General features: G+C 39.4%; 1 protein-coding gene across 15 annotated transcripts in view; it reads left to right on the plus strand.

The window, feature by feature from the left end:
- PARD3 (par-3 family cell polarity regulator) overlaps positions 1 to 27021 on the plus strand; it is a 592207-nt gene that overhangs the window by 395965 nt on the left and 169221 nt on the right. For 13 of the 15 annotated variants that reach the window (XM_036226846.1, XM_036226861.1, XM_036226867.1 and 10 more), the window contains one exon: positions 3288 to 3516. In XM_036226846.1, coding sequence (XP_036082739.1) covers positions 3288 to 3516 — 229 coding nt within the window. Of the gene's footprint in view, positions 1 to 3287; positions 3517 to 8459; positions 8579 to 27021 lie in introns of those variants that run through there. The other 2 variants (XM_036226876.1, XM_036226877.1) reach the window with 1 other exon arrangement.

The following is a 27021-nucleotide window of genomic DNA, read 5'->3' on the forward strand; positions in this document are numbered from 1 at the left end:
TGGGCTCATTTTTCTGTTTATAGTTTCGGACATTTGGAGAGGGTTGTAAAATCTATTAGATGATACACATAGCACTAACAATAATACCATAAAAAATATACCAGAAACTGTCTAGAGCTAAACCAAGTACAGTTGACCCTTGAACAACATGAGTTTGAACTGTACAAGTCCACTTACCCGCAGATATTTTTCAATAAATAAGTACTGTAAGTATATTTTCTCTTACAATTTTATTTATGACATTTCCTTTAGCTTATTTTATTGTAAGAATACAGCTTATTTTATTGTAAGGATATAGCTTATTTTATTGTAAAATAATAAATAAAAAATATGTATTATATAGTGTATAATTCGTATAGTATACAAAGTATCTGTTGACTGTTTATGTTAATCGGTAAGGTTTCCAATCAACAGTAGGCTTATAAGTAGTTAAGTTTGGGGGGAATCTAAAGTTACATGCAGATTTTCAACTGTGTGGGGGTCAGTTAACCCCCTCATTGTTCACGGGTCAATTATACAATGGGCCTTCCTGGTGTTACCGTAGTTGGGATGCGGCTGGTTTTGTCAGGCTTGATTAGAGGAGATTAGGCATTTTTCTGAAACTAGAAGTATGGTGCTACTCAAAGATTGCGTAAATGCTTTTTTGGTTGAGATATAGTAATGAGTCAGGTTTACCAGTAACCTTTTATTAAACAGCCATTTATGAGCAGCTGCTGTATGTCCAGCTTTCCTCATTTTAGAAGCTTAGAGTAGGGGAGACAGACATTTAATCATATCACCTGAGAAATGCAATAATAAAAGTTTGTACAAAGAGCTATGGAAGTATAGGTAAAAGTAGTTTTGCATGTTCAGAATTTTAGAAAATCCATTAATATCCATCTATTTAACTTGAGTATACCAAGAAACTTAGGTTTGTAGCTCCCAAGAACATTTGAGAATTGTTTTATAATGATTTGGTCTCTTATCTTACAGTTGCGGCCACACACACCTTTTTCCCAAAGGGTTGAAGCAGTGGTTGGCAATCAGCTAGATCACATCCATGTCAATGATACTGAAAAGATGCTACAACCCTACCAAAGCTCTGTTTACATTCTCTTAGGGGGCTGTCATTTGAAAAGGCCTCACATAATTAGCAGGCCCTTGGGACAGTAGGCCAGGATATTCCTTTTTGTGTAGACCACAAAAAATTATAGCCTTAATTCAGCAGCTATTTGCAAGTCTACACATTTTCATTATCAGTGGCTATCTGAATGTTGTAACTGGCTTCTTCCAAGAAACCTGCATAATTCCTATTTATAGATTAATTGACAGATAGGAAAAGAAGCAAGTTTTTAAAAATCTACCATGTCTCTTGGAGGACTCACAGTTGGATAACCCAGTACAGAGGGAGGTCAACCTTTCTAAAGTCATTTCTATGGTTGCTCACCCGTCCTCGAGTTGTTGCATGTTTGATCTAGCTTCTTGAGTGATTTCATCAATATAAGCCACAAGTCACAGCATTAAATGACCACAAAAGATTGACAACAGCTTTCTGAAATACATTGCTGACTGCTGGAATTATCTTCTGAGCAGACTGTGTAGTGACTAGATTATAGATTACAAAAATACACACTATGACAGGAGCGGAATCTGGCAATTGCCAGAGTCGATCAAAGACATGCATGAAGGTCTTGCTAAAGTACAACTGTACAGGGATATAATCATAGAAAGAGCCCCAGACCTTTCTGTTTCCTCAGCAAGTCGTGGAAGAAGTTGGTCTGAATGACCTTCATAGTACCATCTGGATTTGGATGTGGTGATATTGTTTCTCTTTGGCTGGACCTAGGGTCTGACCTGCTGGGACGGGAAATATGTTGGCTCATGTTTTTAACCAAATGTGTCAACAAAAAGAATTCTACACATTTTTGAGTATTATGGTAAATAGCTGGCATTTTAAAAAAATATATTACTTGGCTGTAGCCATGACACTGATAGGCTCTTCTCAGATGTGTAAGGGCTGAGTAGTAGAAGAATGAGATTGAAATGTTTCAACATGTCTTATTATACTCTTAATATTGTGTATTGCTAACTCAAGTGCCCCTTGCCAGTAGAGAGGCAAGACTGAATTTCACTTGAAGATGTATTAACTTGATTTAGAGGTCAGTTCTTTGTGAAAGATTGGGAAGAGGCCTAACTTTTCTAGTTGGTTCTATATTAGAACACTCTAAAAAATACTGATGCATATTTTATTTGTTGATGCAGAAAAAAAACAATTACCTCAGAATTCAACGGGTAACTCGAAGCCCCAATAAATCTTATTATATTCATCAGAAAACCGTAGGCAGTTAGTCTCAGAAAAGATTTATGAGAATGGCTGTTAATATGCACATCTATTGCTTCCTACTTAATATAGAAATTCTTAAAGTTCTTTTGGTAGGTGGAAACCCACTCTAGTTACTTGTCATTCTTTCAAATGCAAACAGTTTGGGGTATTGAAGTGCCCTTGGACCATATGTTTATGGAATGTTGGTTCAAAGGATGGAATATTATTATTGCTAAGCAGAGCTTTGATCTGCAAAGTTCAACTCTGTGTGAGGTTACTGAATCACACATTTTTATGGCTCTATCCACCCCTGTTCACCTGCCATTGTATATACTGCCATGCACAATTATTTAGGATTAGAATATATAGTACCATCTGCTTATGGTGTTGGCCTTATGTAGTGACAATATATAGAAAAGTTGCAGAGGCTGTAAAGGTCCAGTACTCTGTGCAGAAATCACACATGGACTTATTTGGGAGCCCAAGAAAATGAGTCCTTGTGCCTGCTAGCAAATGGTGTAGTTTAACACATCAGTGAGGGGCCAGAGTGTGTCCGCTTCATCCTTACCCCATAGGGGAGGTTGCATGTGGGGAGTGGCTGCTTATTTTCATTTTGCAAATGTAGTAGACAGGACCCTCAGGAGTCTGTGCTGTGTGACGAGGGCCAGCCAATCCCCTCAGCAGTACATACTCTGTGTCAAGGAGGGTGTTACCCCAAGTGCATCAACTCCCCCCTAGGATGCTGCTCCTCTCTGACCATTGGCACCTCATCCTCACATAGGAACGCACATGTGCACAGTAATCATCCACATCACAGAGTCCATTCCAATTCTACTCAAAAGTGAACAGGATTGCAACCCATGTTGATGGCAGGGCCATACAGCAGAAAATGTGGGAAAATCAAATCCTCACACTTATTTTAGCTTTTTAATTTTTGTTGCTTTGGCTCATTGCATTACTTATCCTTTTTTTCCCCTCTTCCAAGTGGAAGAAGACACAGAAGAAAGTTCAAGATCAGGGAGAGAGTCTGTGTCCACAGCCAGTGACCAGCCTTCACATTCTCTGGAGAGGCAAATAAATGGAAACCAAGAGAAAGGTGATAAGACTTGGAGAAAGGATAAAACTGGAAAAGAGAAGAAGAAAGAAAGAGATAAGGAAAAGGATAAAATGAAAGCCAAGAAGGGGATGCTGAAGGGCCTAGGAGACATGTTCAGGTAAGTCTCTGCCATCTCAAAGCAAGTCATCCTTCCACGGATGTATGAATACTAAAAACACAGGTTTGAAAACATGATCTTTGAGGTCAACCAAAATTCTTTCTAATTTCAATCCTGGTTATTGCACTTTTACTTGCTTAAAGTGTTCACTTTCATTATTTCAGACCATATTAGCAGCCTTAAAAATGATGTCTTGCCAACAATGTACATAACTGGAGAAGGAGGGATGAGTCTGTATCCTAGCTGTGCCTAAGAGTAACAGCCCCTTTGAGACAAAGGGCTATTAAAGCAGTGTTTGTTCTTTTGTGAGTGTGAACAATGGTTCATTATTTAAATTTAACAGAGAGCTCAAGTTAGTGGTAGTATTTAAAGGTTCATTAATAACAAGTCTAATAAAAAATGTTACAAACTGAGCTTCAATTAGGCGGTGTTGATTAATTTAATACTTATTATTTCATGTGTAAAGATTTCATTAAACATAGTCTCTGGCTGTTTCCTGACAGCAGTTTTTGTGTCCCTAAATTATACTCTAGGATTACTTAGCATATCATTTTTTACAAATCATTGCTACACAATAAAAGTGACAAGTTGCTTAGAAGTTGCACTAAAACTCTCCCATAAATGTTCCTCTATGGTGATTTATAATATTCAGGTATTTAATGGGAAATATAAAAGATTACTTGATTGTTCTATAAATTAGACCCCTAAACATATCAAGATGACTGTTTAAATTTGAAAACACAGAGCCCGGCCACTTAACTCTTCAAAAAGTAGTTATCCTGCATAACACAGCCCTCTCTTTTTACTTTTTTATAGTGCAAATGTGAGTTTTTATTTTTGCAGAATTTCTTGACTGATGGTGCTGATGACCTCAGCAACTCAGGGAGCTATAGATAAGCCAAGTCCGCCAAGTCGTGAACACAGGGCCCAGCGTGTAGGCTACACAACACAACAGATGTGTTCCATAGATGTCTGATTAGGTCAAGTGCGTGGAAGGAGTAAACTGCAGATAGAGATAGCACACAGCCTGGCCTGTTAGCAGTGTCGCTTTCATTTAAGTACGATTGGATTTGCGTTTCCAGTGCTTCAGAATATTAGGATTGTCATAGTTTTACATCAGAGTTTTCTTGTTTACATACTGATCCTTCTGAATGTGTTTTCAGTCAGATCATCTTTCTTCATTATCTTCCATGTCCAAGGATACTTATAGGGTAAAATGGCTCTAATTGCCACTTTATTTCAGTTTCTGTGTTAGCCAGGGGTCTTTTCATTCCATATATGCAAATCGACATCTCATAACACTGGCACCTACATAACACACAGAAACAAGGCCATTGTCCATCAATTAAAATTTGAGGAGTGTATACTATTATCGCCTTTAAATTTGACAGTATGAGGGGGACCAAGCCTGCCTTGAGACTTACACCTCTGACTTAGAGTGCAGTCTCATTTCCAGGGTTTCTCCTGAAATCTTACGGAAAGCTAATTGATGGTTAATTTTCATCCATCAGCCAACGTTTATCTGATACAGTGCTCTGTTCTTCTTATGGAATAGAAAATAAGCAAACTTTTAGTTTAGAAATTATTTTAATTATAAATTATTTTTTCTATAACTTACAACTCCAGAAGAGAGGCCTTTGGGTAGAGTTTTCTTTTGGGAGCCAGAGGAGTGGAGAGTGTGGGGGCTGTGGGGAAATGTATATTTTTTCAAAGGGCCCCTGAAGTACAACACAACACAGTCCCCTTTTTGCTAAAAGTTCTGTCAAATACCAAATGATATTTTTTCTAGATCAAATTCTATAGCCTGTACCTACAGCCTGTAGTGAAAGTCAGCTTTGTGATGAAGTTGACTCATCTATAACTTCACAGGAGGCCTAAGTATTTTTGAAAATCAGCTTCTGTGTTTAGGTGCAGGGGCTAAAGGTTTTTCTAAAAACAAAGTTCATATTCTCCTACTATTTAGGAATGGCTATTAAGAAAACCACAGGCGTTTGGGTACATGGCATATAAACGGTTTGTTAGAGTCAGTTAACACTGGCTTGTGAAAGCCAGTTGTTCAGTTTTTAGAATTATGCCAACAAGTTGTTAAACATAACCATTACTAAAAATTAAATAATTAATATAAAATACTCAAAATTCATCACTTCTTAATGATTTTATTATATTTACTATGATCTCTGCTTCTGAGGTCATTTATACCGACTGTTGGCATGGTGCTAATGGCGTGTACACTGGTGTGAAGCTCTTCCCAGCGCCACCTGCAGTGACATCATGCTGCTCAAGATCAGCCATGATGGGAGTACAGACGCCATGGAAGTGTATGAATTCCATAAAACTGAGCTTTTTTCTCTTAGGAGAGCAACACACCACTGTGGGGGAGGAAAATAAATTTTATCCTACCCTTCTAAGTTCTTCTGAATGGACAAATAATCAAATTAAAACAAGACAGATGAACAGGAGAAAATTACCAAATTTATTACGTATGTATGGGGTTTCCTAAGAAAGTGAGACCTGCTGTCTTTAGCAGTGGGACACAGAGAAGACTTTGATCTAAGGGGCCTTGCCAAGTTCCTCCCTGTGTGTCATACCTAGTTTATATTAAACTAGTTATCTATGATGATAGCCGCCTTCCTGGAGCAGGTCCTCTATCTGAATTCTTTTAGGAAGTTAGGGGCAAAGTGACAGTTTCTTCTTCAGTATTTCGTTTCTTAAAGATAACCAGCTTGAAATAATATCTAAAATAGGGCATATTCGGGAGTGGCATACTCCACATGGAGAACGTAAATGCCTCTCAAGCAGAGTTGTAGCATCTTGTTTAGTTCCCTCGATCGCGGCTGTCTTCTATTTGATTGCAGACCAGTGCTCCATCCCTTTGGAAAAAGGTTACAGCTTGCCAAATACTGCTCCTTGAAAATGAGTTTAGAATAATTTTGTTGGTTTTACTTTTGGCTCTTTATCATTCCTTTGTACCATTATTGTATATCTTTAGTATTTGAGAAGAGTCTTAAAAAATTGTTAGATTTTTCAAAACATTCTTTAACTGCCTTCCGTACCTACTAAATCTACTTATTTGAGACTAATAGACTCTCGGATAGATTCTTTTACGTTTATTTTTTTTTAATAACATAGGGAACATAGTAAGATTTTTAAATTAATTGCTTCCTTTCTCTTTGTTTTTTAAAGAGGATGTGTTTTCCTTAGCAGGGTTGCTTTTAAATAGCTTAATAAAAATGTGTATGTACATTTACATTTCTTAGAATAATGTAAAGAAATTCAAGTATGGGCTGCCTAATGTTGGCCTGAAGTACCAAGCAAGGATATATGTGTGTGTGCATGCACGTATGTGTGTGAATGTGTGTGTGTGTTTGTTGTTATGATTTTTTTTTTTTTTTTTTGGTTCAGATTACAGAAAGAGAAGGCTAAGAGTAAGGGACATTAGCTATTGGGAGTTTAGCTTTCTAGGCATATGAGCTTTATATTTTTAGATGCTTAAAGAAATAATATGTTTTCCTTCACAGGTAGACTCACTGGCTTTCCTCCCTCCCACTCTGCTCCCCACCACACATATGTAAAAACCCCACATGCTCTATTCATACCCCTATAAGGTGTCTGTGATTTTTGGTCAAGTTTAATGAGGACCAAATAGATGAATCACATTTTTTAAAATCCCTCCAGAGGGAATCGTGGCACATTGAGTAGGTATTTTTTAATTCATTGGTGTATACAAATGACTTGGTTTTCTCTTTCACGTATTGAATGGTAGTCCCAAAGATACTTTAATTATTGATAAACAGCTCTAGGAAAGGATGTTGTGAATCATATGACTCACTCTGTTTATAAATTATGGAGTATATGAAGTGCAAAATTGCCTTAATGCAAGTTTTACATCTAGAAGGAATCAAATAACAAATGTAAAGTGCATCATGTTTGTATGAATTTCTCCTTGTACGTATGACATCTTTTGCACATAAGAAGCTCCTGTTGCCTTAATTAAAATGGCTCTGTATCTAAGAAACCTGTGTGTGCTTACGAAACAGGTAAAAGTGACTTGTTAACATAATCATTCTAAGTATAAAGTGCAGAGCAGAGGGAGGGCCTGAAATTTTGAGTCTTTGTATATGTTTTGATTCTCAGATGTTTAGCTATTCAAATTTAATATTCTAAAATGGTTCTGAGAATTCTGCAGTTGTTTGAAATTGTCATTAAAGAGGAAACTAAGTCTGTACTTTAGGAGAGAAATCTATCGTTTGATGTTTTAAATGTGTTCATTTTTAAACAAATACACCACCATTATTAAACAACATGTTTTTTCACACTTTCCATCTCCGAATTGAAATAATCAACAGTATAAGAAAATCCTGTATTTGGGACAATATTCTCAGATAGTAAGCATTCAAAATTATGTATTCCTCTTCTTTCAGCTCTGGAGTAAGTACAATTTGATATTATTTTGCCTGAAAAATAAGGATTATTAACATTTGAATGTCCTGAAATTGTATGCATTCTAAAACTGACGGTTCTTAGAACTGACCTTATTGTGCACATCTCAGATTTATTTGTGCTGTTGTCCATAGCTGAGAGCCTGTTGCTATGAAAAGCTAAAGCAAAAATAATGTTGCAAAATTACCATTAAAATCGAATCCTCCAATTACATTTAAAATGATGACCTGAGTTCCTGCATCATTGTTTTATTCAGTTCTATAAGAGGAAATAGATAATTTAGTTTGAAACCTTGTTTGGTTGAAATCAGATACACTGCTGTCTTTCCCATTTTAGAATATAATAGTTTTCAGGACACAGTGAATACGATCAGGTTTTAAACTTAATGTTGTAGTTGGATTACACTTTTTCGGCTTTTGAGAGAATATCAAACACAATTGACTATCGCTTCTCCCCTTACCTGTACGTACTAACTGTGTGTCTGTACCGTGTTTCTCGTTTAGCCTTGCCAAACTGAAGCCTGAGAAGAGATGAACAACAAACCAGATTCAAAAATGGCATGAGAAGCACATATTGCACAGTTGTTTTTTAAAAAAAAAACAATAAATTTACTTTTAATGAATTCTTAGTGGCTGTTGACGAATTTTGTTTACGACATCAGCAGTTTCGATGGTTTAGTAATTTCTATATTAATCAATTTGGAACTTTTTGATCTTGATTTCAAGCTTGGGGGTTTAAAATTGCTGCTTGAAAAGGCAAAGAAAGAAGTGGTTTTTTTCCTATCATTTTTTTTATTAGCCCCTTTTAATAGTAGAAAACCATAGTCCTAGCTGCTGGCGTATTCAGAAATCATCAGCACACAGCAATTGGATGTTAGAATCAATGCATTCAAGATTATGTGAGCTACCAGTTTGGTCTGGTGTGGCTAGGGTCATAGGCAGGTCACAGGCAGGTGGCAGACTAACAGTTCAAGGGCAATGAGGTATGTCCATTGGGATAGTCACTCAACAGTTGATGATCAAGTGAGCCAGTTTGAAAGTAACTTTTGGGCAAAGTTTAGTGCCTTCATGGGTTACCGAGTTTAGGCAAAAAAAATGAAGGGTTAGGAAAATAAATATCTTTGCGTAGGAATGGCTGCACAGCAAGTTCTTTCAGTGGAAAAAAAGTAGAGATACTTTGGCCAGTAAACCTGAGATTCGCTAAGATCACAAAGAGTGAGGGCATACTATTTTATAAAAATGTTTCTGGCAAGAGTCTGCCTGGCCAAGTGATCTCTAATCACAGATCCAAGTACTGGTCCAGGTGGCCCTCACACCGCCCTTGCTTTAGAACGAAGATTTCTGCCTGTAAGAAATTAGTCTTCATGGCCTTCAGAGTTTTAGACAAAGACTATATTTAGCTAAAATGTTAGAATCACATCCCACTTAAAAATAAATGTGAGGAAAAAGAAAGCTACTTAATAAAGCGTATTGTGGAACTGGGTCATGTACCATGACGAGGATTTCCCTTTGCTCCGATATGCTAGCAGCCTGCCATCCCACACCCACCCCCATCCTCGCCAAGCAAAAGTTCTTGCTTATATAATAAGAAAGAGGCACACAGACAGTGTTTATTCATTCATATCGGTAATATCAGGGCTTGTAGTTTTTACGACTCAAGCCTAATCGCTGTGTGAACTAATGTGATCATTTTCACATTGGTAAAATTAAAATGGCATCTGGTGCAACTTGCTGGTTATTCAGGGAATGCAATTAAAATAAATATGTAAAAAAAACTGTTCCTGTCTAAATGAAACACAGGAGCAATACTTTCTCATGGAAAAGGAAGAACTTGAAAAGAGCAATTTCGCATAATTTTATTTGTTTTCTTGTTTGTCATCTGGACAGAGGACAACTCTGTTCTATAAATACACATATTGGGAGGTTTCCTTGGAATAAGTTCCAAATTTGTAAATCTGAAGGACTTAATGTATGCTTCTTTTAATTTGAATGGAAGCACAAGTCCCCGTTTTCAACACAGGAAAATAAGTGTCAGACTGACCTGTTGACAAAGACAATTTCTAAGGTAGCTGACATCATATTCTTTGAGTATTTCTTTTCCTTGTTAGCAGTTTTAAGTAGAGAGCTTCTGACACCTACTGCACTGAAGCTGACTGCAAAGGAAGCCAGAAGAGGCACAAAGCATGACAGCCAGGCCTTTCTAAGACCTTTCTGACGTTTTTTAACGTTTCTCCTCCATAGACCTGCAGCATGAATATAGAATGCAAGTGTCAAGGATGACACCTACTTTCTAGTCTCTGTAAAGCAAACCTTTTCGTAAAAGAAATTTTTGACAGTTCTGAGATGCTAAGTCAATTTCAATTCCAGACCGGGTAGAAAATGGAATCTTTTTTTCTACAATTGATGTGAAAATTGAAGGCTAGTGACTATTCACTCTCTAATAACATGGGTAAATAAATACTATCACACCATTGGAAAATGTTTGAGAAGACAGCCTCAGCTAATGACATTTACTACATCATATTCCGGAAATATTATATCTGATGTTTTTCATTTGTTACCATTAGAGTCTCTATCTCTTTCACATTAAAAATAATGGATCAGTACATGTTATTTCTAAGTGTATTTTTATCAAGCCACAAATTATTCTATAAAGGTAATTGATCTTTCCAAACAGTCTTTTAAAGAATTCACTAGGGAAGTGACCTCTTTTATAAGTGAATGTAGGATGCTTTGCTTCTGACCTATGTTTAATAATAGCCAATTTAGAAACAGAAGACTAAAATTAAATTAAATTCCATATCACAGTGAAATAACCATGTCTCCTGTTAACCTTAATACTTAACATTTTGTTTTAGGGTGGACAAGTCACCCATGCTCTCCACTAAGGCCAAGCCACCTAACGCCGTTCTGATCCTCCCTTACCCTTCCTAGTACTTTGCTCCCACAATTCTTTCTTCTCTCGCCCCATCATCAGTGATTGCCCTTTTCTACTGGATCGTTTACTTTGTCCTACACTAGGCTGTTATTTCATCCATCTTCAGAGAAAGGTCCCTCTTTCCCTACATCCCCCTCCAAGTGTCACCTCACTTTCTCTTTCAGTCTTCAGAGCGAATCCTGGATATATTTGTTACTTGCTGTCTCCATTTCTTGTTCTCTTCTAAACTTTCTTCAGTGAGACCTTCATCATCGTTAGCTCCACAAAACCTGCTCTCAACCAGGGCACCGGTGGCCCCTTTATGGTAGTCTGCCCCGTGCCTCCTCTTCTCGCCCCTGGGACTGCACGTTCACTTGGCACGGTGATTCTCGCTCTTCTTTGAGGTTACCCTCGCCAGGTCTCCCCTTCCTCTCTGCCCACTCTGTTTCCTTCTCCTTTGTCAATTCTGTGTCAGGCTCTGTTCTCCAGATATTGGAGTGTCCCCGCACTCAGCCCATACTTCCCTCCTCTCTTTCTCTTTTCAGTAGCACAGGATTTTAATAAACTGAGCCTCAGGGCTCTAAATACAGTCTATGGGCAGATGACTCCCAGATTCACATCTGCTTTGAGTGTCTGCTTTGCTCTAGATATATGGGTCCTGCCTTCTCTTGACATGTTCACTCAGATGTCGCCCAGGCATCTGAAACTTAACATGCTCAGGTTCGGTTCCAGATATCTTGCCCAGAACTTCTCCTTTCAGTCTTCCCTTGCTCAGATAATGGCAGCTGTTTGTTTTGTTTTGTTTTGTTTTGTTTTTGTTTTTTGTTTTTTTAGCTGATTAGGTCCAAAACCTTATAGTAATCCTTGACTCCTGTTTTTTCTTTACACTCCACATTAATTTATTGATGTTTTGATTCCCAAGCCCTTTTGATCTGTTTTCAACACCCACCTCAAGCCATAGCACTGTTCCGTACCCCCACTGCTGCCGCCGTGGGCCCATGTTGAAGCCCTCATCCTCTCTCTCTCCTTGGTTTTTAGAATCAGTCTTCCAACCCCTCTCCCTGCTTTCACACATTATCTTATCTTATAACTCCTCAGCTAGAAGTCACATCATTTCCCTCCTCTCTTCAACTCCCCAGTAGCCTTCTGAGTCACTCAAAGTAAAAGCTGAAACCCTATGAGTCACCTATTGGACCTTACAGGACTTGCCCCCATCCTTTAACTTCTCTGACCCCATTCCTTCTACTCTTTCCTTTGCCGACTTCACTGTAGCAACACTGGCTTCCTCTTTTTTCAATCTGCCAGGTCTACTAGAGCAGAGGTTCCCAACCCCCCAGGCCACAGGGTGTCTGTTCATGGCCTATTAGGCACCAGGCCACAAAGCCGGAGGTGAGCAGGGGGCCAGCGAGTGAAGCTTCATCTGTGTTTGCAGCCGCTCCCCAGCGCTAGCATCACCGCCTCAGCTCCACCTCAGATCGTCAGGTGTTAGATTCTCACAGGAGTTCTGGTCCCTGGTGCCAAAGAGGTTGGGGACCTGTACAGTAGAACCTTTGTCCTTGCTCATCCCTCTGCCCAGAATAGTCTTTTCTCAGATAGCAACAGGTTCTCTTTTGCACCTTTAACATCTTTTCTCAAATGTCAGCCTTTCAGAGTGTCAATCTAACATCGCAGACTATGCCTCCTTCCACCTTGACACTTCCTATCCCACTTTCTGGGATTTTTCTCCTTTGCATTTGCCAGCTCTAACACATGCTACATCCCACTTACTTGGGTTTCTAGTAAGTTTTATCCCTGCTGTACCCCTTGCACCCTGCCTGGTCCACGGTCAGTACTCAGTAAGGTAACAGATGCTGAGTCACATGCACCGTTCGCTTTGCTTCTCTGCACAGGACTGCCAGAACTTCCTGGAATAACACCTCCTCAGAGCAGCCCTCAACTAAGGTGACGACCCAAGAAGGCTGGTGTAAAATACTCCAGTCCCATGGCCCTTGGGAATCTAGCACTAAGGTATAACTCTGTACCCTTCGCCCTGAAAGCATGGACGAGGAGCATGCAGGACCTGGCGCCTGTCAGAAATGCAGACCCACGGGCCCTACCCCAGACCTACTAACACTAGAGCATGCAGTGTAACAGTCCTGGAGATGCCTGCACGTGTCACAGGCTGAGTGGCCCTGTGTTTCCCCCTCCCCGTCCAGCGTCAGCCTGTGGGTTGGAGCTCTCCTTGCCCACAGTGGTCACGGGCTGGAGAACCCTCTGGAGCTGCCTTCTCCCATCACATCTCTCCTTACCTCGCAGTGTTTCTTGGAGCTTCCATTAAACCAGTGGCCTGAAGCCCTGTCTCAGGTTCACCTTCTAGTGAAATCCAGACTAAGATAAATGTTTGCCGAGCAAGTGAATAAATAAATGAAAATTTTCTACAGTCAGAGGCAGGCAGCGTATGTGAGGAATTTATTTCTACTGGGACTAATTTTGCAAATTATAACAAGTTGTCATACCAGGGCAGTGCTGGTGTTCGTTCTCGCCTTTGAAAGATGATGTCACTTCCGAAGGTAGCCTGTGACTGAGGGAGGAGCTCCTCCTGGAAAGCAGGCCTTGTCTTGTCGTGCTCCATAGATTTACATTATGTTCTTTGGTTTGTTGTTGAAATTACCATTTTCTCTGCTCTTAGTAGCCATAAATGACTTAATTTTTTTATTATTATTACAGCAGATTTGCAAAGAAGATTATGATTTCTAAATTAAATTCTTCATTTTGGGCAATTGCCAACGTTCAGGCTGGGAGTCCTATCATTGAAGGGTCATGGAGTCAAGCAAGGAAGATGTGTTAAAATTGCTCTATTGATGTCTTCCTGAGCCTCAAAGTGTCAGGCTCGGGGAGATGGTGCAATAATCTGTCCCTAAAAGAAGTCAGAACCTTGGCTTTCCTCTTCACAAGCCTTCTGAGCAGCTGCTGCCTAGAGAAGGGCTGGTAAGACTGCTCTGCCCTCTGAAGGCCACAGCCAGGGCATTTTACAGATGCCTCACCCGTGGGTGCTACTCTGGAGCTTTCTTGTTCCCACCAGCCCAGTGTAGACACTGCTGAGCACCTGGGCCCCCCCCCCTTACCCCTGGGGCCTGGAGTCCCAATTCTTAGCTGTGGCTTGACTGAGGTAGGGACAACCTCCCCTCCTCAATTTCTTTTTTCATAACATTTGTAGTTCTTAAAATATAACTTGCATTTCTTCTATATTGAAAACATAATTTCTCTCGCCCTCCCTTCTCTCTCTCTCTCTCTCTCTCTCTCTCTCTCTCTCTCTCTCTCTCTTCCTCTCTCTCTCCCTCTCTCCCCCCTCTCATAGATTATATAACAATTCCAGTTTTTAAAAATAGAAAATAAAGGACTAATTTTGCATTCTCTGTCCACACAAAGAAACAGAGACTTTGAACTAAACTGACACTAACTGCAGAATATCCCTACTTTCTGTATTCAGGTTTTTCCATTTCTGCTCTTCCCGCTGATTGGTAAGATTATCCATTGTCACTTCTTAGTCTGTGTGTCTGACCGTGCTGGGTGACATCTTGCTGATTAGGATTTCACTAAGGAGAAGGGCATTCCTCAGGTGGCCCCCTCCCACCGATACCACTGGTGGCATTTGGCATCCACTGAATGTTAGTACTGCTGGACAGTCTGCTAAGAATGTTATTTGCAATAACCCTATAATAACCCTCTGGTAGGTGCTCTTTTAGCCCCATTTTATGGATGAAGAAATGAAACACAAAGGTTCAAAGAGGTAAACTAATTACCAAGCTCACACAGTGGGCCAGTGGTGGAGCCACGCTGAATCCACTTCTGGATTCAGAGTACTGGGACACCTACCTCTAAGGCCATGTTCCTAACCCCTGCTGAACCAGCCGAGCCTTCTTAGCCTCTTCCAGAGTGTTTTGCTGCCTTAAAATCTGTGCGGGAGCCAAGATTGTTACGAAGTTAATCATGTGAGGTGGCATTGTTGTTGTGGGCTGTGGAAATATATAGATCCCTGTTGCTCGCTGGAAAATGTGGAAGTTAGTTTCTTTTGAACTTGACTTTGATTTTTGTTCCTATCCTATTTGATTTCTGTAGCGTTCTATGTCTGTGGTCCTTTCTCTTCCCCAAATCATTTTTAAGGACTCAGGAATTTTGTTGTTAATTTAAAAGTTACCAATTGCCGCATCCCTTTTCTCATGACTGTCGGTGTCGGACCTGTCTGTACTGTATCAGGAACACGAATGGTGATGATTAAAAGCCAGCTTTCCTCTGCTCTTTTCCCTCACGGTGGCCGGATAGTGCTGTAAATGCCCTGACTCCTTACCTGTTTTTATACCTCATTTTCCCTTTCTATACACTTCCTTGTACCTCAGCTCTTGCTCCACCAGTGCTGTTTTTTTTTTTTTTTTACCTTTTCCCCTATTAAAATAATCGTGAGGCCATTCTTCTTTTTCTCAGAATGTGTTCTAAATCTGCACTTCCTCTACTAATTTACTTCCTGTGTCCGCACGTTAACCTTGTCACTGCCTCCTATATCAGCAAGCCGGCCTGACCCTTGGATGTGCCTGTGACCAGGCTCTGCTCTCACGGCCCCGCCCCTGTGGAGGCTGTGCGGGCACTAGCCGAGCCACTTGCCCCCGCGGCTCCTCTGTGCATGCTTCTCTGCACAGGCGTCTTTCTGGAATCTTCAGACCTGCCCTTGGTGAATTTTGGTGAATTTTCACTTCTGCTTGTAGGGAAATAACTTCTTATCTAATTCCTGTTTTTATAACTGATTTTAGACATTAGGAAAGCACTGCAAATTTACTTTTGAATTCCAAGATTTTCAAGTGTCTTTTTAATTTTATCTCTTTAGAACAGAGTGCTAAAAACTTTTTTTTTTTTTAATTGAGGAAATGATAGCATCTACTTAGTTTGTTTCGGTATAGGTTGATTGTGGAACTGTTGTGAGACTGTAAACTTTAGACCAACTATAGATAAGGACTCTCAGGATGGAAATTTCCCTTCGGTGCTCTTTCTAGAGCATAGCAACAGCCAGTTACCTCGCGTTGCTTAGAGCACAGTGGCAAAGCATTGGGTAATCGTTTATGCAGAACACTCTGCCTCACACCCGATTGTCCTAGACACACCTGGGGAAGGGCACTTGCCCTAAAATAAACTTGGTTTGCTGTGTCCCAACATTCAGGTAAGTATAAGTGAGCAGCAAACCTCCTGATGGGCAATCAGATTTCAGCGCTTAATGTTAAGTATCCTGTTAAAGATTAACTTTCATTGCTTCTTTGCCAATTGGCCAGCGAGAGCTGCAGATCTGGAGCCAAAGAAGTCTACAGCTTTGAAGTGTAGCCTGATGAGCCTGGAGCTTCTGGCAGGAAAGGCCAGTCACCTGTGGGGCAGGTGTAGGCGTCTGGCCCCGCTTACTTCTCCAGGGAACAGCTTCGTTCCCTTGGCATATCCAGTCCCCGCTTCCATCCCTCCTCTCTGCTGTAGTGTCATGTGAGTCAGAAGCAAGCACAGTAGGTATGTGCATCCACATGCCCTACACAAAGAATCCACGGGCAGTGAAGTAATTGAGTATTTTACTATTCACCTGAAAAAAAAAAGTTTCTAATGATGAAGAGGTGGATTTTTTCAAGTCTGTGGAGTGTATGTATCTAGTTATTGTGAAAGTGTTAATTCGCACATTCCACAAATATTTCCTGGGGGCCTGGTATGTGCTAGGCATCACGCCAGGTGTGAAGACTTTAGTGGTGGGTGTAATGGAGAGAAGGCACACACTCAGCAAGTAGGTGTGGTGGAAGGGGTTGCTGGAATGCCTGTGCAGACTTGGAGCCAGTGGGCCTCTCTCCAGAAGCTGATATTTACACTGAGAACCACGTTTTGAGTTCCCTATCTGAAGAGGGTTCTAGGGGAAAGGTGGATTTTGCATCATCAGGATTCAAACTCTTTTGATATGATCTGCAGTAAGAAATCTGTTCCACCTTGCAGCCCTGTGTACAGATATGTACACAAGTAACTAAAACATTGAACAAAGTAATGGTTGCCTTTCCTCGCTCTGATGCAGCCTGATGGACGTTGCTGAGAGGCAGCAGAGTCAAGGGCCTGTGGTTCAGAAGACTCTGAAGTTGTATTGCCTGGGTCCACATCTCAGCTGTACATTCACCAGCCTTGTGTTTGGGGCAAGTTAATGAACATCTTCATGCTTTATTTTTCTCCGTTTAAAGTATGGATGAGAATGGTACCTGCGCCACAGGGTTGTTTGAAGCAAAAGTGAGCATTTGAGAACCCCTCCTGCTACAAGGAATGCACTATGTAAATAATACTGTATTTATTACTATTATTATTCTGTGATATATTTTTAAAACTAAGCGAATCTTACCAAATCACTCTTTAATGGGTTGCAACACACAATTTGAAAAATACTGTTTAGATGGTAGAAATCCCTTCTAAATTTGCAAAGGGTAGGTGGGAGGAGCCTGGAAATGTTGGAGAGACAGATTGGCCTAACCCTAAGGACAAGGAAAAACCACTCAAGAGAACAGCTTGATAAAATTTACATTTTTTAAAGGATTACTATAACCACAGTGTGTAAACTAACGAAAGGGCGGAACCAGAGTGAATGCCAGAAACTATTAGGCAGTTATTATGACAACCATGGCCAGAAATGGTGGTGGCTGTGGGGACAGAGGCACCATATGTATTTCTCAGGAGGAATCTAGGGGACTTCGTTTTTTGGTTAGACATGAAAAACGAGAGAGAAAGAACAGTAAGAAGTAATTTCCACAGATTTGGCCTGATGAGCTGGCGGATAGTCACATGCTAACTAGAAAACACGGGAGGCGGGTCGTATTTGGGTGAAACGTGATTATGTTGAATCTTTGACTTGTCTGCTGTCTGCCCAAGTGGAAGTGACTGGTGGGCAGACGAGGGGGAGGGACTGTACCAAAAAGGTGGACACCCGGGCAGTGTCAGTAAAGGGTTTGTCTGGAAGTGTGACCAGAGAGGAGAAGCAGCCAAGGCCAGAGTTCAGAGGACTCTTCGAATGAGGGGGGCAGCTCAGAGTGGGGAGAGGGCTGATGCAAGGTGCTGCTGGGAACTGCTGAGAGGGCTCTGTTGAGAGGAGGAAAACCAGAAGGCTACGGTCCTTACAGCCAAGGCTAGAGTGTGCTTTTTTTACTAAAGAGAAGGTTGTGGTCACCAGCATTCCTGCTGAGAGGTCAGGAGGTGCTCATGGCCTCAGCTGCATGGGAATCATTCATGTCAGCAGATGTCACTGGACTGATTTTGAATGGTTCCCCATTGTTACATGATATACTTTAGTGTTTCTGAGTGCAGCCATTACAAACAGAATCTCTTGTTGTTGATGTTTGTTCCCAGTTAAGAAGAGCATATATTAATTTCTATTTTAAGAAGCAAAGCTCCCCCCCCAACACTCTCTACACAAACACAGAAACCTGTGCCTGATTTCCATATTTTTGATTAATAGAAATGATATTTAAGTGACATATTAATCCCCAGTGTAGATTTCCCCCAAAGGATCGTAGAAATTAGGATGTGAAGAATTAATTTTTTAAAGTAAACTATTACCAAACTATAACTTGGAGGAAATATGAATTTGATTGGCTTTATTGATACGAGATCACTCACCTTCACTGGTGAGAGAGTTTATCTTTTCTCTTTTGTCTTATGTGATGGCAGTTGTATTGACCAGAGAGGGTGTGGATCCTGATGACATCAGCTACTTATAATAGTACCTAGTTCTAATTTTTGCTTATGTTTAGAAAATAAGAAAAGTACTTAGGTCAGCTAAATAGTTTGTTTCATCAAAGTGCCAGCTTTAAAATTACCTTTTTTCAAAGCTTTAAAAAAATATATTGTGACATTTAACTATTGTAACACATTATCAGGAGTCCTCATTCTATATGTGTATATATTTTCAGACTATATTTCCCCAGGACTTTCTTTTCCAAGGTTTGTGAATGTTTTCATTCCTGTGGCTTAAAAAAAAAATAAAAAAAAAAAAAGAATAAACTGGGATTTTCAAATATCTTTGTTTTTCAGGGCAATACTATTCATCTTTTATGTTCTATACAAGTGAATATAAAGTATTGGATATGTCTAAACTATTAATGCATTACATAGACTATTGAAGTTGATATATTGAGCATACCTAAGATTTAGTTTGTTGGCTTTTTCTGAAGGGTTCCTAGCTGTGTTCTGCCTACATGCATCATTTTTTAAAATCTTTTTATTATTTTTACATGCATTTTTAATATGAGTCATTCTGTGTATTATGCACTTTATGGTCATTGTTGTATTCAAAAATATTTCAACTAGATTTCTTTCTTTCTGGAAATACATTTCCCAAGAAAATGTAATTATATGTATTTCCTGCTGTTACACAATTTGGATTTCTTTTACATTTTTAACAATAAAATATTATAGACAAAGTATTTTTTTTAAGTAGAAAATGTAACTAGTTAGCTATTTGGTCATAGATACCATTATTATTATAGTCTTTAAATAGGTTATTAGTCAGATTTTAGATCTGCCTTTTCAATTTTAATAAACAGATAGAAAAAATTTATAAAACATTTTCCTGTGGAACTCTTTTTTGGAAAGGTCCTATATTTAAATATAATTTTATCCATATGAGTCTTATTATCTTTACCGTCAAAGTACTATGCTTTTAGAGTAGACCCTGTCTATTTAGTTTGGCAAAGCTTCTTTGAATATTACTTTTCTTGTCAGATGTAAGTTATATAATTCACTAAAGCAGAATTTTCATTCTATTTCCAGTTAGTCTTGTCAGCAATGGAGAAGGACCTTTTCTTTTAGAAGTGTCTTCTACTCTTCTGTATATATGCAGCTGATAGGCAGCCATCTAATTAGGAAGAAACCCCTATTAATAGCCAAAATAAAAGAATACGTGTGAATCCAACTCTACTCATCAACGTGAGAGTAGAGTTGGATTCAACAGTAGAGAGAAAATTAAAATCATTTCTGACTCATGGAATGTTGTTTTCTTCTTGTCCTCATACCAAAGGCTTTGTCAGCTAGAGGGGCCATGCTGGCTCGAATAGATGGGCCTTCATTTTGGTGGTTATTTTCAGTTGTCTTGTTTAGTTCTGCTCTTTTTTTTTTTAATTTATTTTTTTAAATTTTAATTAGTTTCAAGTATATAGTACATTGATTAGACATCTATATAGTTAGTAAAATGATCCCCCTAATTTCTCCCTCCCTCCCCTGATCCTCCACCTAACCAATGTATTAATGCTAATTACATTCCTTATGCTGTGCTCCTCATCCCTGTGACCATCCATAAACTACTAATCTGTACTTCTTTAACCCTTCACCCCATTCTCCCAGCCCCCTAAACTCCCCTCCCCTCTGTCCATCACTGAATGGTCCACTATATTTGTGAGTCTGTTTTTGATTAGTTTGTTCTGTTTATTCCTTAAATTCCTCATATAAGTGAAATCATATAGTGTTTATCTTTCTCTGTCTGACGTAAATACCTCCTAGGTTCATCACAACAATATCTTTTTCTATCCCCTTCCTTTTCATATGTAGGGGTCTTGTTTTCTTATCCTTTTAGCCACTCTATCTTTTTGTTGGAGCACTTAATTTTTTTTTTCCATTTAAGGTACTTATTGATAGGAATGTAGTTGTACCATTCTTTATTCCTGTTTTTGATACATGTTTTTTCTTCTTAAAGAAGTCCCTCCATTTCCTGTAATTCTAGCTTTGTGGTTATAAATTCTTTGAGTTTATTTTTGTCTGGGAAGCTCTTTATCTGTCCAATTCTAAATGATAGCTTTGCTGGATAAATTATTCTTGGTTATATATCCTCAGCCTTCATTCTTTTGAATATTTTTTGTCAAGCCCTTCTGTCTTACATAGTCTCTCTTGAGAAATCAGCTGCCAGTCATATGGATGTTCCCTTATATGTAATTATTTGTTTCTCTCTTTCTGTTTTTAAAATTTTTTCTTTGTATTTAACCTTTGGCATTTTAATTATGATGTGTCTTGGTGTGGGCCTCTTTGGATTCCTGAGTTTTGGAATCCTCTGAGCTTCCTGAGGTTTTATGTCCATTTCCTTCACCAGTTTAGGGAAGTTTTCCATTATTATTTCTTCAAACAGCTGTTCAGCATCTTGATTTTTTTCTGTTACACTGATCAGATGAATATTTGGAGCCTTAATAGTGTCCCTTATCCTCCTTAAGTCATCTTTATAGTCTTGGCCTCTTTTTTCTTGCCATTCTGTTTGAGTGTCCTGATTGGCTTTTCTGTCCTCTAGATAGGGCATGTGATTTCTTCTTTATTCATTTTGTTTATTCCTTTGTTTATTCTCATATCAGATAATGTGTTCTCCATTTCAGACCAGTTCTCTCTTATAATCTCCTTCTCTTTATTGGAGTTCTCTACATTTCCCAAAAGTTCATTGAGCATCTTTATAACCAGTGTTTTGAACTCTGCATCTATTAGATTACTTGACTCCATTATATCTGGATCTCTGTTCTGTTCTGTCATACGGTTTCTGCTTCTTTGTCTTCCCCTTTTTGGTTGCTTTTCCATGTCTCTTTCCATGTACTCAACAAAGCTCCTAAGTTTCCCGGTCTTATTAGTGTGGACTTGTGAAGAAGGTGTCCAGTGGCACAGTCCTAAGAGGGTTTCAGCTCCAGGCCAAATTTAGCCCAAGCCTCTACCTGTCCGGGGTCACCTGACAAGATTCAGCAAGCAATCCACAGATGCTAGCCATGCTTTTAGTTACCTCAAAAGGTCATACCAGAAACCGAGGCCAGCTGCCTCCAGTGTGAGTCTAGGTACTGCTCAGCAAGGTGCATCTGAGTCTCTGAGGATATATGTGGATGTAGCTTGGGTAGCTCCAGGTTGGGGGAGGCGGGGTTTCAGGGAATCTTTTGGGCAGAGCGACCTCTGTTATCCAGTTTGATGACATCACAGCTATGGTGGCGCTGTGTCCACTCACTTGAAGTGGGAAGGGCTCAACAGGGAGCAATGGATACTGTAGGCACATTGGTACAGAGCAAGTCTCACTTCTGCCCTCACTCCGACAATGCCTCCCTGTAAGTCCCTGGTGCCCCCTGCGTGCAGCTGATTCGGCGCTGGTGCTCAGAGCAAGCAGGTCCATCACCATGAAAACCTGCTTGGAGACATGGCCCCTTTAAGAGGCATCTGCCGCTGCTGCAGCCTTCATCTCACTCAGCTGCTGGGGACCAGGTTGCCCCGCATCTTTGTCCCATCCTGCCTTCTGCCATTGCAGGGTGCTTTCTTGGATTTCTCCCTAGTTGTATGGCTTTAAACAAGACATCACTTATTTTGTCTAATTTAAAACAAGTCTGGAGATTGGCAGTGCCAAACTTATATGGTAGCCCCAGAGAGTCACCAGAGTGTCACTACCTCCCTTTCATTCAGCCATCCTTAATACATATTTATTTTTTAAATAGTAAGGTATGCATAACAACATTTGCCATCTTATCCATTCTTAAGAGAACCGTTGTAGCATTAAGTACATTCACATGGTTTTGCATCCATCACCAGCATCCATTTCCAGAAGTCTTTTCATTTTGCAGAATAGAAACTCTGTGCCCTTTAAACACTAACCTCATTTCCCTTTTTCCTACCCCTTGCTATATTCTGTCTCTCTAAATTTGACTACTCTAGATCCTTTATGTAAGTGGAATCATACAGTAGTTACCTTTTGTCACTGGCTTATATCACTTAGCATAATGTCCTCAAGGTTCTTCCATGTTGTAGTGTCAGAATTTCCTCCTTTTTTAAGGCTGAAGAACATTTCACTGTATGTATAGCCCACATTTTGTTTTTCCATTTATTGTGTCCACCTTTTGACTGTTGTGAACAATGCTACTGTGAACATGAATATTTTCACATGTACATCTATACTCACTGTCATTTCTTGGTTACAACTCTAGCTATCTGGTCAGAATTCTAAACAGGAACTGGAAAATACAACTTCTAATGGTGTCAGTCCCCCTTTTCAGGATTTTTGCCAGAAGTTCCATCATCTATTTTTATGAACCAGAAATTAATAACAATGAGGCTGACTCACCCAAGCAGAGTGAGTCACATGGCTACACATCACGTGGCTGTGCGAAACTTAGCTAGTACAAAGCTAGCTAGCTCTTAACTACTGTCTCCTGTTCCCGTTTTCAAAGGAGGCTGGGAAAAGTAGTTTTATCTCAACTAGGCCTATTTCCTCTTTCTGTCTAATCAAGATTCCACTTCTAAGGGAGAAGAGGAGAATGGAGATTGGGTAGGCAACCAGGAACACCTGGTGTGAAGTATCTTCTCCTGAGAACTGCTTCTCCAGCTCACTGTTTCTGAAGCCAGGCAGCGTCAGGCCTCCATTGCGCTGCTGTCTACACTCTCTTGCTGGCCACGACCAACCACCACTAACCAGATGACTTTGGCTTAACCAAAAAGAAAGGGAGTAGACCACAAACACTGTAAAACATATCTGCCACTTAAAGTGGCCATGATCTTTCCAACTTAGGAGCCTTGCGGAGCTACCTGGAAATGGATTTTTGTGAGTGAGGATTTTTGCCAGCAGTGTACTACATCTTTAAAAACATGATTCTATTTAATCTTTGATACTAATATTTTTATAGATAGTATTTTTAGTATTTAGTAGTGCCAGTTGTCACATATCAAATTACCCATGCCTTTCTGACTTTTTAATACAAGCTCTTAATTGGTTTTCTAATGTTGATCGTGCCTTTTTAATCTTCTGGTTTTTTATGGATATATTCCCCAAATGTACTCTTTGGTCACAGCATGCGAGATCTTGTCTTATCTGACTTAATGGTCATCTGCACTCAACTGTAACCATCTCAGTAGAAAGAGACTTACTGATTCAGTGTTTAGGAAGTAATCCTAAAATAAACGGAGCATTGAGGGTAATTACCAATCATCTGCTTTCCTTTGAATCCTCTTCTTTTTTGTAAATAATGAAGATATCACTTTGAAACCCTAACCCAGGGGTGCTCAACCTGCAAGATTTTGCCCCCACAGGAGACCCTTGGTAGTCTCTGGTGATGTATTTGGTTGTCACAACTGGGGAGAGAGTGCTACTCACATGTAGTGGCTAGAGGCCAGGGATGCTGCTAAACATCCTATGATGTACGAGACAACCTCCCAAGCGCCCTGCACAGGATTATCTGGCCCAAACTTTCAATGATGGCAAGGTTGAGAAACCCTGACCCTGTCGAGTCTCAACTGCTCTGTGACACGTAATTTTGTTGATCTTCAGGTAAGTTACCCGAATGCTTCAGTGGTTTGTGTCTGAAAGCCCTCAGGTCAATCCATCAGCCACACATTTCAATCTTATTCTGTGTGGAGGAATGCTGCACTGTGATTTTGGTGGATGCTAACGAGTTAAAATCGCATGAACCACTTTCAAGTATTTTATAGTCTAGTTGGTATTGCATCATTTAGGATGCTTATATAGTGATCTTAAAGTTTATTTTAAATATGATTTCAGTGTAATAAATAAGAATTTTACTTAAATTCACATGTAAACTTTTAACATGTAAATTAACATGAAGAACCTAAGAGGCATTTGAAGAGGTTGAGTTCAGTCAGAGAGGGAGAAGAGTATTCTGTAAGTAGAAAGAATTTGGGATTTAGAAGCTCTCTCATCCCAACCCAGCTTCACACCTCTGGCATTTCCTCATTCTTCACATTTCATTTTAAGAACTAAATGAAAGAATGTGTATGGAAAGCTGTTTGAAATTTTAAGGTACTGTACATCTGTCAGCTCATGTTACTTGTTAAGCTCTTTTTTCATGGGCTTTTATTTCTTGAGATTAATTATTTCTGCATTAGTTCCTACATATATATTCCACATGTCTTTGCTAAAAGAGATATATGGGTTATTTCTGTATATATGTATATTGTCCTCGATTAAGTGAGGTTTGCTAATACACCATGATATATATACTAGTGTGGATGAGACCGTTTCAAACTTCAGCCAAGGAAAAGCAACATAATGATATCCTGTCAAAGCCGCTGTAACTGGGGAGACTTGAGAATTTGAACTGATACCAGTGGTATTGGCTCTGGTTCCAGAAAAGCTGATTGGACACACACATCCCTCACTTACAGAGCTCCATTTTTTTCCTGTGCTTGCCAGCAAGTTGGTGAAGCCTCAGACCACACAGCAGGCATTGCAGATGTGAAATTTCTTAGGAGATGGAAATGAATTGGGATGAGAGGAATTCCAGGCCAGTACACATATCAACAAGTTCTATATTTGAATGCTTGTTGAACTATTTAGTCAAATAAGGGAAAATGGGATGGTTTGCCACTTGTCCAGTTTCATGTTCCTTTTCATGTGACGGGCGTGCTGATTGGAGAAGATACACTAAACTGGCCTCCTTGTTATAAGCCCTGTTGTGCATCCCTGAAACCATCCCAGAATTTTGGATCCTTGTTACCAGTTGGGTTCTAACCATGGTCAAGTCATAAATAATGTGCAGAGCTGTGCATTCTGGTACAGTGAAACCACAGCACAGAAGAGTAAAGAATCTTTTTTTGGAAAGGAGTGATTACCATATTTTGGTGCCACGCAATCATCTAGTCTGTGTGTTAAACTCTTTAGGAGCCAGGTATGCTGCAAGAACACCCATCTTAACCAAACATATGACTTTTAATCCCCATTCTTTAAGAGGATAGTGTGATTTAGGTAGGCAGCAGGTGTGGCATGGAGGCCTGGGGACCCGGAGACTGCCAGAATCTGCTTTTTTCTCTGTACTAAGACTTAGGTGTGGCCTGCAGTCCTCGGAAGCTTGTCCTCAGAGCCCAATATGCAAAACAACTGAAAGATCAAACATGAAAATCTATACCTCTTAATTTACTCTGTAGAGAGCATTCACTAAGAAATGTGAATCAACAGAAATTGTTTCCTATCATCGACAGAAAAAGTGCTGACTGACACCTTAACTTTATAGATAATGAGATCTTTGGGGAAGTTTTAATCTTTCAGAGTTTCCAGGAGCTTTACAAAAAGTCCGTTCCCCTCCCTTCCCCACACTTCAATGACCACATTCTGTCTTTGTCACTTTTATTTGCTCTGTGACATACAAGGATAACATATTCGAAGGTATTTCATCTATACCTATAACTAGGTCTCTATCAGCAGTTAAAATGTTGAATTTGAATCCCAGTACATATTTAATTGAGGGTGAATATTTCCAACTCACAAAAGCTACCTGTAAGTCGTGCGTGTGTTTGCATTATAAGAATTTTCAACCTGGATGCCAATTTATTATCAGATAGGTAACAGAAGTTATTAGGATTATCTGTGTTACAAAATACCCTTCATTCTTTGTCCTGATAGAGAAAAAAAAAAAGATGTGGTAAAATATTATTTTACCTTTTACATTTTCTTCTTTCAACTGCCCTTCTAAATAGATGTGGTTTTTGACTTAGGTCTCATTAACATTTCTCACAGGGACTGTCGTTGGGCAGTACCACTTACTAAAACTGTTCTGATGCTTAAGGAAAAAGAACACCATGGTAACCAGATGCAGGGTATGATTATTTGCCTCTGACCTGACAAAGTGTTGGGTTTAACAAAAGAAGCTTAATAGAAGTGTTCAAATTGACCCTTCTCGTCACTTGGATTGCTTAGAGCTCAATCAATCTCTCATTATTATCAGAGTTATTCCAGTAAAGGCAGCAGTGATAGTATTTTTCATAATCACTCCTTGAGCCAAATGTAATTTGTAATTTGTAGTATTGTATTATGAAACAATAATGCATTAAAACGAACGAAGCAGGAATTAAGAGCATAGTAGTAAAGAAAGGACCCAAAGAAGTAGTTATGTGAAAGGTACTAACATCATTTTAAGTGGACATAGCCAATTTCAATGCCAAATTCAACATTTAGAAAAATCAGAATCGTGTTATTTTTTGCTATGTTTAAATGTGTGTCTGTGTGTGTGTATACACACACATATATATATATTTAAATTCTGTATATAATATATATTTGTATATACACATCATTATTATAAAGTCAGTATAGTTGGAAGCAAAAAATGTAATTTTTATATTTGCATTTGCATGTTTGGTTTTATGGGGTTAGTGTGTTTTGATTACCTGTGT

Source organism: Rousettus aegyptiacus, unplaced genomic scaffold, assembly GCF_014176215.1.
Source record: "Rousettus aegyptiacus isolate mRouAeg1 unplaced genomic scaffold, mRouAeg1.p scaffold_m13_p_10, whole genome shotgun sequence".
Classification (NCBI taxonomy): domain Eukaryota; kingdom Metazoa; phylum Chordata; class Mammalia; order Chiroptera; family Pteropodidae; genus Rousettus; species Rousettus aegyptiacus.